The sequence below is a fragment of the Gracilinanus agilis genome, chromosome 4 (assembly GCF_016433145.1).
Source record: "Gracilinanus agilis isolate LMUSP501 chromosome 4, AgileGrace, whole genome shotgun sequence".
NCBI lineage: Eukaryota > Metazoa > Chordata > Mammalia > Didelphimorphia > Didelphidae > Gracilinanus > Gracilinanus agilis.
In genome coordinates, this window is record NC_058133.1 from 149228860 (window position 1) to 149243951 (window position 15092).

At 32.2% G+C, this 15092-nt stretch overlaps 1 protein-coding gene across 1 annotated transcript in view; it reads right to left on the reverse strand.

Annotated features, from left to right (window-relative positions):
• Nucleotides 1-15092, reverse strand: part of RYR2 (ryanodine receptor 2) — a 550493-nt gene that overhangs the window by 472992 nt on the left and 62409 nt on the right. Inside the window, exons 6-9 of the mRNA XM_044674985.1 lie at nt 11864-11938; nt 10898-10976; nt 8814-8926; nt 1700-1799 (exon numbers count right to left, since the gene is read on the reverse strand). Of these exons, the coding sequence (XP_044530920.1) occupies nt 1700-1799; nt 8814-8926; nt 10898-10976; nt 11864-11938 (367 nt within the window). The remainder of the gene's footprint in view (nt 1-1699; nt 1800-8813; nt 8927-10897; nt 10977-11863; nt 11939-15092) is intronic.

Genomic DNA, 15092 nt, shown 5'->3' on the forward strand with positions numbered 1-15092 from the left:
GCCAGATGTGGCTTCCTATGGCCCTCATAGAAATTTTCTCAGGCCCTCATAGAAATTTGTCCTGGCGGCCGATGGGACAAATATCAACAATCTCACCAAAAAATAAAGATTTTTTATTTTTCTCTAAATGTTTTTATCCTCCCTCAATATGGGATACTGGGTCAATCCAGAAAGATTGCTCCAGCAATTGCCAAAAACACTCTGTGTTTACATGTGTGTATGTGTCTGTGTGAGTAAGACTTAGGCTATGTATCTGAATTATCTACCTTCCCAATTTTATTTTATTTACTTAATTTTAATTTAATTTTTCATTTTTTAACCTTCTTAGAATCCATTTATTTACTTAATTTTAATTTTATTTTTTTCATTTTTTTATAATTTTCATTTCATAAATTTCATTTCATAATTTTATTTTCATTTTTAGACCTTCTTAGAATCCATAGTAGGTATTGGTTCAAAGGCAGAGGAGCAGGAAGAACTAGACAACTAAGTTCAACTGACTTGTCCAGGATCACCTAGCTAGGAAGTATCTGAGGTCAGATTTGAACACAGGACCTCCTATCTCTAGGCCTCTCAATTTACAAAGCCACCTCGATGGCCCTACTTTCCCAATTTTAGAAGCTACTAGGTGTCAGGCACAGTGAATACTGTTGGACTCTGAGTCAGGAAGAAGTGTGTTCCAATCTAGTCTGAGACAGTTATTAGCAAGTCACTCAAATCTCTCTATGCCTCAGGGTCCTCATCTCTAAAAAGGGCATAATAAAAGCACCAATCTCCTGGAGTTGTTTTGAGGATAAAATGAGGTATTATTGGTAAAATACTTTACAAATTTTCATATACCCTTCATATACTAGTTATAATCATCATCATTTTGTGATTTTCAAAGTTAATTTTCTGCTGCTTATAATCCTAGTTATAGCACTTTAATAAAAATAAGGAAGTTAATATTTACAGAGCATTTTAAGTTTTAAAAAGCATCCTGCATCTATTATCCCATTTCAGTTGGTCCTTAGGATAGCCCTACGAGGTAGGTAATGCTATTATCTTCTGTAATTTTAGTTAAGGTAACCCACTTCGTACACTGCACAGATGATGGGGTTAAAAGATCTCCACTGACTAATCAAACAAAAATAACAATAAAAAAAATAATCACGTTGAGAGGTCAACTGACTTGCTCCGGCTCCTGCAGAAGTGCAGATGTATAGATGGCAAGATTTAAACTGGTCATCCTGAATCTCATCCTGATATGTTCTCTCATCAACCATAAACTATCTCCTCTTGATTATATTTAAATAACCAAAACAGTGGGGCATACAGAAGGCCTGGTTAAATTGTTCTGCAGGGGGTGGTACTGTATGCTTTCTAAGACCCCTTCCAATTCTAAATTCATGAACTATGAATCATAAAGAGAATAAGCTTGTTGCTACAAAAATGATCATCTACTTTCTTTTTTTCGTAACCCTTACCTTCCATCTTAGTATTAATGCTGTGGATTGGTTCCAAGGCAGAAGAGCAGTAATGGCAAAACCATTGGGGATTAAGTGACTTACCCAGAATCACAGTTAGGAAGTGTCTGAGGCCAAATTTGAACTCAAGACTTCCTGACTCTAGGTCTGGCTCTCAATACACTAAGCCACCCAGCTGCCCCAATTATTCACTTTCCATCCCAAAAAGCATCCGTACAATTCAGAATTCTTACCTTGGGCTGCTTCACTTCCTGAACTAATTGGAGCTACACTCCAGAGGGTCTGCTGGAATGCAGCATCTACATGCAAGATATCACTGCCGTAAGACAAATGCTGCAACAAGAGACAAAAGAAGACATTTACTGAAACGCAAAGGAAGTTTCATTTATATTGAATTATACATATACATGATAGATTAGAAAATAGAATTTTTAGCAACTTCTCACGAAAAACCAATCAAATTGGGTTTTAATTCTTCTATAGTTTTAGTTAAGGTAACCCATTTTGAACACTGCACAGATTAACATTAACAACAATGACAATAAAAATAATGGAAAGGGGGAAATAAAAAATGTAGTTCCTATTATAAAAACATGTTTTTCCTTTCTTCAAAGAAATTCAATTTTCCTGTGGGTTTAAAGTACCAGCAATCTATTTATTTTCATAGTGAAATCTCAATCTGAAAATTTTCCATGTTATATTGTGCTATTTACCATCATTTAAAGAGCTTAAATTTGGCAAGCTCCCTCAGAGACTTATCAGGGTTGAAAGGAAACTAGTTTCATATATGGTAACCACTAGATGGTAGTGTTTTCTTATCAGAACTAAGGTCTGTGTTTCTACTCCCTTTATTATGCCTCAATAAATAAAACATTTAAAATCTGTCTTTTTACCAAAAGCAGAAATATTTATTAAAACAGAAGCATAAATATATGTTCTAAAACAGAAAATCAAAGAAACTAATTTACTCATTTGAATTAGAAACATAAAGAACTTAAAGAAAAAAGTATACTAAGCAATTTTAGGTGCCTCGCTGGCTAAGCCTTACTCATGTATTACTACTTACCTCTAAAATTGTAAAGTCTTTCATCACTTCTGTGGGAATCAGGAGCCAGTTATGGCATATGAATTACTGCTTGGTAGTTATATGTCTCCAATAATGTGTCTATCAAATGTCATTGCTGTTCTCTTAATTATTTGCTTCATTCACACAAAGACAAAGTAGCCTCTGCAAAAGCTTCCCAGGACTTATATTCACTCTAGAGGCACGTAGAACTTGTGTTCAACATTATAAATGTTGTTGTCTTTAATTACCTAAGGGTTTTCTCACTTCACTTTATCCTAGCATTCAGTTCTCTAGTTCTTCAGAAAGGTCACAGATAAATGAGAAAGCATAAAGAAAGGGTGACCAGGACAGTGTGACGGTGCAATGCCATATAAGGATTGTTTGAAAGAACTAGAGAAGTTTAACTCTGAGAAGATGGAGAGGAGGAGGGAAAAGGGAAAAGATAGCTACTTTGAATATTTGAGGGATTGTCACATGAAAGACAGTAGTCTTCCTCTGCTTAATCTCAGAGAGCACAACTAATACCAAGGAGTAGAAGTTGGAGAGGCAAATTTGAGTTTGATGTAAGAGATTCCAGAAAACCAGAACTATCCAAAAGTGTAGGGACTGCCTTGAGAGAGAATGAGTTCACTATCCCTGAAGATCTTCAAGCAAAGGCTAGATGACTACTTATCAGGCATGTTATAAATGGGATTATTGTTCAGGGATACATTGTACCTCAAGGGTGCTATGATTAAATTAACTTTATTCAGTAGGCCACCAAAGCAATTAATATATAGTTGTACAATGATAAATGTATAATTTATAATTTACATATATTTCAATAACCAAATAACATGAATAAGAAAGCAAATTTACTTAATATGAACTTGCCTGGGGAAAGGCTAAGTATATCCTATATAGAAGAGAATATATAAGTAAAAGTGGCCAAATAAGAGCAACTCCCCAAATAAAGAGATATTAAAAAATAATCCTTGTACTTGAATTATATAATTTCATGCAGTTCCTATAAAAGAAACAAGTATAATCTATATGAAATCATATAAAATTTATAATCTAATTTTGTCAACTGAATTAGAAAAATTTCCCTAGGTTAAACATTTTGATGTGATAGTCTTAGAATTAGAAAGTCTCCTTAAAACAAGATTCTAGTAAATTTTAATTCAACAAACATCATCTTAATTAACTTTGATATAGCACATTAAGGTTTGAAAAGTACTTTATATGTTTCATTTGATCACAACTCTGTGAGATAGATGTGCTATCATTAACCTCACTTTGTACATGAGGAGATAGAGACAGAGAGAAATTAAATGACTTGTCCAAGGTCACACAGCAAATAAATATTATAGGAAGGACTTGAACAAAGGTCTTCCTGGTCTAACATTCTATTCACAACACCATCTAGCTATCATCAGAAAAAATATCCTTTAATCAAAACTTGCATGTTGGGTTTTGCCCCAAATATTTTTGAGTTCTTTTTCACTTTTCTGTTCAAACATTCCATTCAAACAGAATTTTGACAATAACCCTTTCAGCCATGTCTACAGTGTTTGTATTCAGAATAAAATAAGTTTCAAATAACTAATTCATTATAAATTAAAACTTAGTATGTTAGGCATAAACAAATCAAGTTATATTATAACTTTATGGAATAAGGACCTTACTCACAATAGAGAGTGGCTTAATAAAAATGCTTTTATGGTTTTTCTCCCACATAGAAACAATTTTTTAAAATGTGTTTTCTGATAATTTTCATCATAAGTTCTTGGAATTGTGTTGGTACCTTGCATTGCTGACAATAGAATAGTTGTCTTTCATAGTTGATCATTATGCAAGATTGCTGTTACAGAGTACAATGTCCTCCTCATTCTGCTCTCTTTGCTTTGTATCAGTTCATTCAAATCTTTCCATGTTTTTTTGAGCCCTTTTTACCCATTATTTCTTCTGGCACAATAATATCCCATGAAAACAATACACCTCAAATTGTCCAGCCATTCACCAATAATTGAATCAGTTCACAAATCCATCAATAGTATATTAGTGACACAATTTTCCCACATCACCTCCAATATTTATCACTTCTGGTAATTTATATATTTTAAAATATTCATTTATTTGGCTTCTATTGTCAGATTTATTGGCATACAATTGGGCAAAATAATGCCTAATAATTGCTTTAATGTCATCCTCATTTGCTGTGAATTAGTCTTTTTCATTTTTTATATTGGCAATTTGCTTTTCTTCCTTTTTTAAACAAAGTTAACCAATGGTTTATCTATTATATTAGTTTTTCTATAACACTAACTCCTTTCTTATTTATTAGCTCAGTAGTTTTCTTACTCTCAGTTTCATTAAGCTTTCCTTTGATTTTCAGGATTTCGAATTTGGTGTTGTTAAGAGATTTTTCACTTGTTCTTTTTCTAGTTTTTGTTAGTTGCAAGCCCAATTAACTGGACTATGCTTTCTCTATTTTATTGATTTAAGTGTTTAGAGACATAAATTTTCCCTTAAGTACTGCTTTGGCCTCATCCTATAAATTTTCATGACATCTTGTAATGTAGTGTCCAGGGTCTTTTTTAATTATGGTTTTCACATAGTATAATTCTAAGGTTATTTCTCCTGGATCTATTTTCAAGATCAACTGATTTTCAGTGATATATTTCAGATTTTGTTCTATTTTTTATCCTTTTATTTCTTTGTTTCCTAATATCTCATGGAAATAGTTTCCATTTGCTTAATTCTAATTTTAGGGAACTGTTTTCTTCACTGTTAGCTCTGTACATTTCCATTTGGTCAATTCTACTTTTTTATTTACAAATATTTTGGGTTTTTTCCTTAATTTTATGAAAAAAAATTTTAATATACATTTTCTTAAATGTGACTCAAATTTTAACCCTCTCTCTCTAGTAAAAAATAATTTAGAGCAATTTAAAGCTATTATATATAGCCTTGATTTCTTCACCTGAAAAACACTATTCTTATTCTTTGACCATTTATTGATTGGGGAATGATTTGTATTCATATAAATATGACTTAGTTCTGTATATATTTGAGAAAGAAGGTTTTCACCAGAGATATTTGATTTAATTTCCCTCTGAGCTTTCTCCTTTTCTTCTACTCTTGATTGCATTGATTTTGTGTGTACAAAAACATTTTAGTTTAATGTAATCAAAGTTATTCATTTTGCATCCTATAATGGTTTCTAATTCTTTTTTGGTCATAAAATCTTCCCTTTTCCATAGATTTCACATTTTATGGTAGTTCAATTCATGATGATATTCTTCTACTTATTTATAAAATGAGCATAATAATACTTGTACTCTCTACTCTTATGGGGTCATGATGATTAAGAGACTTTTTAAACTTTAATGCACTTTATAATTGTGTTATTAGTATAATGTACGATAATAGCTAACATATACATAGTGCTGTAAGGTTTGCACAACACTTTACTTATTAGCTCATTTGATAGAAGAATAAGGACTACATATGATCCCATTAGAAAAGAAACCTCATAGATAAAATAACTCCCTACACAAAAATACAACAAAACCTACTCTAAAACTTATAGTCTTAGAAAGTTACAAAGAGAAATGAGAAGGTAGGTGATTTGCTTAAAGTTACATAGCAAATATCTCCATTAGAGTATACTGCCTTTCTGGTAATAAGTGACAGCAAAACTAAATAAAATAAACAAATAATCTCCCAGCTTCATTTTCACTAATAAGTTTTTCCTATTAAGTCTTTTTTTTTTTAAACCCTTGTGCTTCGGTGTATTGTCTCATAGGTGGAAGATTGGTAAGGGTGGGCAATGGGGGTCAAGTGACTTGCCCAGGGACACACAGCTGGGAAGTGGCTGAGGCTGGGTTTGAACCTAGGACCTCCTGTCTCTAGGCCTGACTCTCACTCCACTGAGCTACCCAGCTGCCCCCTCCTAGTAAGTCTTTTTTACAATGTGTTCCTAGTATTAGACTTTTATCCTTTCAATATTTGTTAGTTTGAAAATGTGCATACATAACCAACTTTATTGGCGGAACAGAGAATTGTTCTATATTTCACTAACTACTCTTGAGATCAGTAGAATAAAATACAATAGAAAACATTCAAAGAGCCCCAAACCCAAAGATGAAGGAAATAAGGTATTAAGGAGCTAAAATTTAGAGAGCCATTGCAACCAGTGGTGAGCTATACTAGGACTCAGGGGTCCTAAGCCTGTAACTTTGTTTCTATATAACTTAGTAGCTCCTGAAAATCATTTAACAAGTACTTCATTCTTCTCTGTTTTCATTTTCTACATACATATACTTAACAAACTTGTACTTCTTGCATAATTTACAAAAGATCTATTAAAAGAAATGATAAAAGAAGACTGACTCATCCTAACTCCTACCTTATCCATTAAAAAGATGGATTCAATTCTCTAGTTAATTACAAGTTAAACAAGGAAGTTAGTGTCATAGCAGTTTGATCCATGTTCATTAATGAAAAAATTTCCAAAGCATCTTATAATAAAATATTCCTATTTTGCAGAATCATGTAACCATAAGATATTTATTTGAAAAATCCATCTGGTCTAGTTCATATCTAAAGAAATTTTAACAATATGCCTAATTAAGTGGCTATCTAATCTTTAATTAAAGACCTTCAATGAGGAGAACCAATTTCCTCCCAAAGAAGCCCATTCTTCTTTTGGACTACTTAAATTTTTTCCGTATATTAATCTTAATTGGCCTCTCTGCAACTTCTACCTACAACTCTTATTTCTGCCCCCTGGAAGCAAACAGAACAAGTTTGCCAACTCTCCTAGATCATTTGCAGTCAAAAAGCTCTCTAGCAACACATCTTTTAATCTTGTACTTCTAAGTTTATTTTTCAAATCTAAGTGTAAGATTTTACATTTACCTCTACTCAACTGATCATTTTAGGTATTGCTACAAATATAAGCAACAAACCATAGATAAATCTTAAAAGAAGGTTAAGATGAAACTACTGACTCAGTCTAGTAGACACCTAACGAACTGTTGCTGAGCAATTAAAAACTATTCCTTGAGTCAGGCCACTGAACCATTTTCAAGTCTATGTAACTGTTCTATATTGTATACTCAACATCTCTCCTATTCCACCAGCATATCATAAGAGCCTTTGTCAAATAATTTGCTATAATCTAGGTAAATGTTATTTACCATATTCACTCACCTACTAGTCCCATAATTCTATGCAAATAAATGTCTATGTTGTTGTTTGCATGTTTGTCTCCCTCCTAGGAACCTGAGCGCCTAGAGAGGACTGTGTTTTTGCCTTTCTTTGTATGTCAAGGCTTATTAACGCAATGTCTAGCATATAGTAAGAGCGTAATAAATGCTTTTTGACTGACTGAGATGGATTATTCTAGAATGACCTATCGTTGATAATCATGCTTTGTAATAAATAACTATATGCAGCCTCTGTTAGCATTTGCTGGTGGCAAAGCTTCAAAAGAGATATAATTCAACACACAAGAACACCAAGCTACATTCCCATACTTATCAATGACTACAAGGATATTTTCAGATTCTTTCTTCATAAATATTTCATAACTGATGCCATATCAGATATTAACCTGAAATTTCCCCAACTATGTTATCTGCATATCATTTCTTCATTTAACTCTTTACATAAGATACTGATTTGCTTTCATATAAATTAATGTGCTACAGATTACTTTTTTTTTCTTGGAGAGATAATAAAGACAGGACTTTGTTATTCATGATTAGATGTCATTTACATATAATTAGTAAATTAATGCAAGAATAATCAATGATAATGTTATTACCCTACACATTAAAGTCATTGGCCTTAGTCAGCTGCCTTACTTTACATATTTACACAAACTTTTGTCAACCAGACTCTGATGAGTAGAGAAGGAAAGAAACCAAATAAGGAAAAGGGACAGGAGGAAGAAGGTAAGACAAGAGAGGAAGACTCATAACTAGAAAAGTTCATTAAGCCCCTTTATTTTGCAGATGAGACAATTGCCATGTAGAAAAGTTTAAGGGGCTTGTTTTCATCATACAACAAGTTCAGTACAGAATCAGGTCTAGAACAAAGGATTCCGCGAGCCGAATTATAATGCTTCTTTCACTAAATCAAATCACTCTCAGGTAGTCACTTTTCTGTAACTGATATGTGTAATTTGTCATTTAAACCTAAAACAAGAATTTTATTAATAGCAATGTCATTCATTACAATATTATTTTAAAGATAACATCATTATATCCATCATGCTTTTTTGTACTTACCAAGTATCTTTCAGAGGATACACTGACTAAGATTAAGTCATCGCCAACTCGTACTTTTTCTCCTTCTGAGCGTTGTTTGGAAGCAGGGTGGATGGTCCACCAACATGCTTCACCTACAATGATACTCCAATCAGTCAATCAACAAGCATTTAGTAAGTACAAACACAAATGAAACAGACCTTGTCCTTAGTAAAATAATACTCTAGCTGAAGCTTGTACAGGTATTTTACATCAAAAAGATTCTAAATAGATACGAGATAATTTGGAGGAGGGAATGCACAAAAAGCTCAAGATAGAAAAGGGTCCATTTAGAATCTAGCAATTGAGATTAACTCAAAGAAAATTAGAGATTCTAAGAAGCAGAGGTGAGGTAAAGTGAATTCTAGTCAGGTAAAGTGAATTCTAGTCATGAGAGACATCCAGGACAAAGGCACAGAGAATGGAAATAGAATGTTATATATCTGGAACAGCAAGGAGGACAGTTTCGAACAGTAAAAAGGCCAATGTGTATGAATGGAAGTAAAATGTAATAAGTCGGGGAAAAGCAAACTGGAGTAAAATTGTAACATCTTTTAACTGTCAAAAAGAGGATTTTATATTTGAATCTAGAGATTAATAGGAAGCAATGGTAGCTTACTGGGAACAAGGAAATGACATGGTCATATCTTTTAGGAAAATCACCAGTAATTGTGAAAGTAAAAGATGGAAATCCTTTTTTAGACAAAGCATGCTATACATTAAGTTTTATCTGATTAAAGTCTGTTTCTGTGATTAAAATTTTTTAAGTATAAGTAGTATTGTTTTTCATTGCTCAGTTCATGCCATATGCATAGAGATGAATATAATTCTTTAGATTCACTTAAGAAGTATAAAAAAAGCAACTAAGGTGATGAGTATGTCTTTGTTTTAAATAATCTATGCAGGTGTCTCATTTGCTTTTATTCTGACACATATCAATTTGAAAGAATACACTAGAAAAAGAATTTGGGGAGGGGGTGGGGGTTAGAGATATACATGATATTCATAACATAAATTGGAATTATCCCTCATATTTTTCTCCTTATAGCATCATAAATTCTTAAATATTTGGGTACTTGGACTACATCAAAACTAAAGAATTTTAATACCTAGGTTTTTTTTTACCACATTTAGAGAAATGAATGCTGAATTAAAAATATTTTCACATCAACTATTTAATCTATGTCCACATTTTATGATCTGTGGAAAAAAAGCTAAAACTAGAACCCAGATGTTGTCATGCTACAATCTGCATGCTTTCCTTTCTCTAAGAGCCTGCTAAATCATGAAATTCAGAGAAAGTCCCAATTAGAGATTAATGTAAACTAAAAACTAAGCAATATTTTCTCATTGAAGACTGAACAGAGTAAGATATGATTATTTTCACTCTTCAAAGAAGATAAATTAAAAGATCTAAATAATGGAAACACAGGATGTCATGTAACTATAGTCTCCTGAACAAGAAATAGTGGTCCCACTATTTGGATAGCAATAGAAAAAGTGACAACAATATCATGAATTCTGCATGTTTTCAGGAGAGCCATACTCTCATTATATTTCATGATGATAAATCCAAATAGATAAGTGAATAAATGAATGAATTTTAAAATGAAAGGTAATGGAAAGGAGAAGGGAAAGAGAACAAGAATTTATTAAATGCCTGCTATGCACTGTATACTGTGCTAAGTACTTTACAAATATTATCTCATTTGAATGGAATTAAAAGGAAAAGAAAGACTAAATGTAATTTCACAAACTATTATAAAATAAAAATCATCATAGTTAATACTTTTGGGAAACAATACATTTTCTTATCCAAACAAATAAGAAAAAGAAGGTGTGAAGCTTTGCTTGGTTTCTAACTACCTAAAGAAGGAAAGACTGATAACCACAAATTAATTTTAAATCCTCTGCTTCTGCTAAAAATAATCCATCCAAAGGGCTATTCGTTGTATATAAATTGCCACATATTCACTGAATTTATCAAATCATGTCCCATAATCTACTCCAATCTAAATCCCAGAAAACATCTGCTAACAACTGCATGATCCAAAAGAAAGATTCACCTGTTGTGTCCTCTTGCAACCCAACATCAAATGCCAGTTTATCTGTTGAAGACCGGGAGGTGGAAAGGCAGCAGAGGTACTAGAAATAAAGAAGTAGTTATCGTCATTACATATTTATATTAATGACCAATTTCTAAGATGAAAATTAATAGGTCATCAGTCTGCCTCAGATGTACTATACAACAGTCTTTTCCCATAAATACGTTTTTCTATCCACGAAGTTTTAATTTCCTATAATACAGAAATGTATTTAAGCTGCAGTGTTGGTCAAGATAAATGTCCCAAAATAAATTGTCAGTTTCTATCTGTTTCAATTCCCCACAAAAGACGAAAGAGAGACATACTGCCAGTGAAAGAAATGCTCTCTGGGAAATATGTAGCTAAAGACCAAATTAAAATCTCGGATATGTTGTGTACATCTTTTACAGGAACTCCATGAACATAAAGAGAGTAGATTGTGATCCTAAAGAGTATATTATTCAGATGTGGTTAGAAAAACAATAGATTTTAACTGGGAGAAGGAAGTAAGTTGTGGCTAAAGTGAGAACAAACACAGAAAGGAAATGAAAGTCCTCATATAGGAGAAAAAAGAAAGCATTGACATGTGCATACCACTTGAGACATGGATTTTCAAATCATTGACTTATCATACTTTTTGTCCAACTAATTTGAAAAATAATTCAACAGCAACAACAATAATAATACCTGACATTTGAATAGTGATATAAATTACAAATTATCAAGAAAGATGTTTTTTTCACTCATATTCCCTAAGTGCTTGCCACCAAATCATTCAATCTAAAAAAAAAACTTAAAAATAAAAATATGGGCTAATATCCCCTTAAAAAGTTTATAAAAGCATTTGGTTGGCATTGTAGTTTAATAGTTAGTATATGTACTTCCTGACTGTTTACAGAAGAAAAAAGTTTGCCTGGATGAAGTGGCAAATGAGTTTAATATACTTACCATACCACTATAAGAATGTCGTAGTAATATGGCATGTCCGTACAGGAGTGTCCGATGGCCACCACCTTGGGCAGTCTAAGCATACAGAAGAAAAAGGAAGGAAGGAGTCTTGAAAAAGAAAGATCTACTAACATCTCTATAATTTGCTGGATTTTAAAAAAATATCAAGGGATCTTTCTAAATATTATATCATTTAAGTGTTAGATTCATGAAAGAGCTCAAGAAATATCCATAGAATGGTGTGTAACAAGAAAACTTCATTACACATACAGTAGTAATTAAAAAAGGGTTGAAAAAAATAAAATCCTATGTTCCCATACACAACATTCAAGAAAACATTTATTGCAACAAACCAAATATTAACTACAATGGAAACATTTCATCAACTTCTTTTTCATAAGAATCAGTCCAAGTAATAATTTTTCCTTGCCTTGTTTGGATTTGTTAACTTTAATGGGACATTACACTTTAACACGAGACTTAAGATTTAAAAGTAACCAAAACTAAGACTAACTTAACTGACAGTTGTTTGACTTAAACCAACCTAAATGTATGATTAAGAAACAAAGAGGAAAAGAAAGTGCTGTCTAATATTAATACTCACAAGGAGTATAGATTTTAGTATAATTATCTGACTGGAAAGAGAATATCTTTTTATAAATGTTTAAGTGTTACTTGGGAAAGTTGAGAAGAGTTTCTTATGTCCTTTCTGAACTTCCTTTGATTTATACTCTCATATTTTTCCTGTTGTTTCAAATGTCACGCGTCTTGTTTTTCATCATTTCAAATGTGAATGTTTTGGGGCAATATGAATAAAGCTTTTAGGGCTCACAAGTCTATAAATAAATCTCATGTGAGTGAATTTAAAATGAAGTCATTGTTACAAATTTAATCATACTGCATGGCATAATAGTCTTCTTCCAATCAGGTACCATTAAATTTTTACAAAGTTTATTACTCTAATTGACACTGAACTATGATCAGGGAAAGGGGCTACATTCTCCAATCTGGGAACCTTCAGTAGATCACATAATCTCTAATTTCTCCTTGCCTTTGAAAAAGAAATATCTTAATATTGATGCTCTTTTGGCTTCTCCATACTTTTAAAATTATGGATCATAATAGCAAGACGTGTTAAAATTCCACCTCAGATCATCACTATTTGTGTGGCCTTGAGCAATCAACTTTCCTTCTGTCTTATTTTCATCTGCAAAATGAGGTGGTTTGACTCTACTGTCTCTAAGGTATCTTCCAGCTCTAAATTTATAATCTATCCAAATATATACAACAATTTGCACATTCATCATCAGTATGATGTTTTCCATATGGATTACTAGGCTTATCTTTTATAAGTGGTTATGGATTTCACTCAGAAGACTCTTCAGTATTCTGGTATGTTTGTGTAATCAGCATCATTTTATTTGCAAACAGGAACTAGTCACTCAGGCCAACTTCATTTTCCTAAATAAAATTTCTGCATGGTAATGTATTAAAGAATTCAAATGTGGTAGTTCCATTATGTTTGATGATGACAATAGATTATTACAGAAACACTGACAAATCCATTCTATTTTGCATATTTGTCGTTCTTCAGTTTTGACTATAAATGTTACTTGAAAGATATACCTTACTTGGATCTCACTAAAAAACATTCCAAGGACCATAAATAAAAATTTGGGAAATAAACCAAGTAAGGAATTCTTTTTAAAATAAAAAACAGAAATCAAAATTAAGTGAGGATAAATATTTCTTCTTACATATTTAAATAATTAATTCCTGTAAATATGACCCATACTTTACATTTCTATCAAATTCCCTATCAGGAAGAGTATAGGTCAAAGAATCTCCTTCTTATCTATTTATCTTACTTTTTCAGTGATATTAAGGACTTTGCAATCATACTCTGGAAACTTTACACATTTTATTAATTCATTTGACTTAATTATAGTCATATTGTGTACCAACAACAAAAAAAGAATAGTATCAGCTCTTAAAAAGGTACCAAAATTAAGTTTTTCTACATTCCCTAATTCACATCCCATCTCTACCACTAATCATCAGATTCCTCTGATGGGAATGTTGTCTACCTTCTATTAAATATTTAAAAGTGGCAAGGCTCTATAATCTTAAGAAATGACCTCAATCAATCAAAAGGCATTTATTAAGCACGTACTCTGTGTTCAATGATCTGTGCTCAGTCCTGGGATTATCAAGAGAAAATGAAACAGCCTTTATCCTCAAAAAGCTTAATTTCTAACAGGGAGATACAACAGAAAAATAAATAAATATATACAAAATAAGTAAACAGTGATTTGGTCGGGGTGGCATAAATAAGAGAGAGTAACAGGCAAGGACTCTTAAAAAAGGTAGTATTTGAACTGATCCATAAAAGAGGCCAAGAATTCCAAGAGGTAGAAAATGAGAGATTGCATTTTAGGCACAGGAGGGATAGCCTATGTACAGGCATGGAGAAAGAAGTATCATGTGTTAAAAACAACAAATCAACCAGCCAGGCTAGTCAGAAGAATGCATGAGAAGCAATGTATCATGAAACCAGAAAGACAGGTCAGAATCAGAGTGTGAAGAGCTTTAAATGTCAAACAGAGACATTTGAATTTCATCAAAGAGGCAATAGAGAATGTCTAAAGCTTCTTGGTAACAGAAACAGCATGGTCATACTTATGTTTTAAGGGCACAAATTTGTTTGTTATATGAAGAATAGACTGAAGAAGAAAGAGCTTAGATTAAAGAAAATAACTATCATTTTAAGAAGTATGCTTCTTATAACTGTGTAATTATAAGAAGTAAAATTCTTCCTACTCTCCCATCTCTTCTCAGTAGAATTAAATTGTATGGCATTGATACTGTGATCAAAACTACTAACATGAAAACAAACCATACTGTGGAGCAGGGGACAGGTATGGAGGTTATGTAATTTAGAAAAATCTAATGACAACATTGTCTTCTTAGAATCCAGTGGTGCTCCCTAAGACATAATAAAGGAATGACTAGAATATGCTAAAGAATTAATGCAGAATTATCAACTTCAATATTTACTTAATATACATTAATATAGCATAATTGTAGTATTAATACAAAGAAAGACTTTTTCTATGAGGGAAAAAAAACTATTTCATTGCTACCAGGAATATTTCCAAAGTAAACTGGGTTATTTAATTTATTAATGTCATAAGTTTAAAATGCTAACAGAGACCAGCAAGGCACAGTA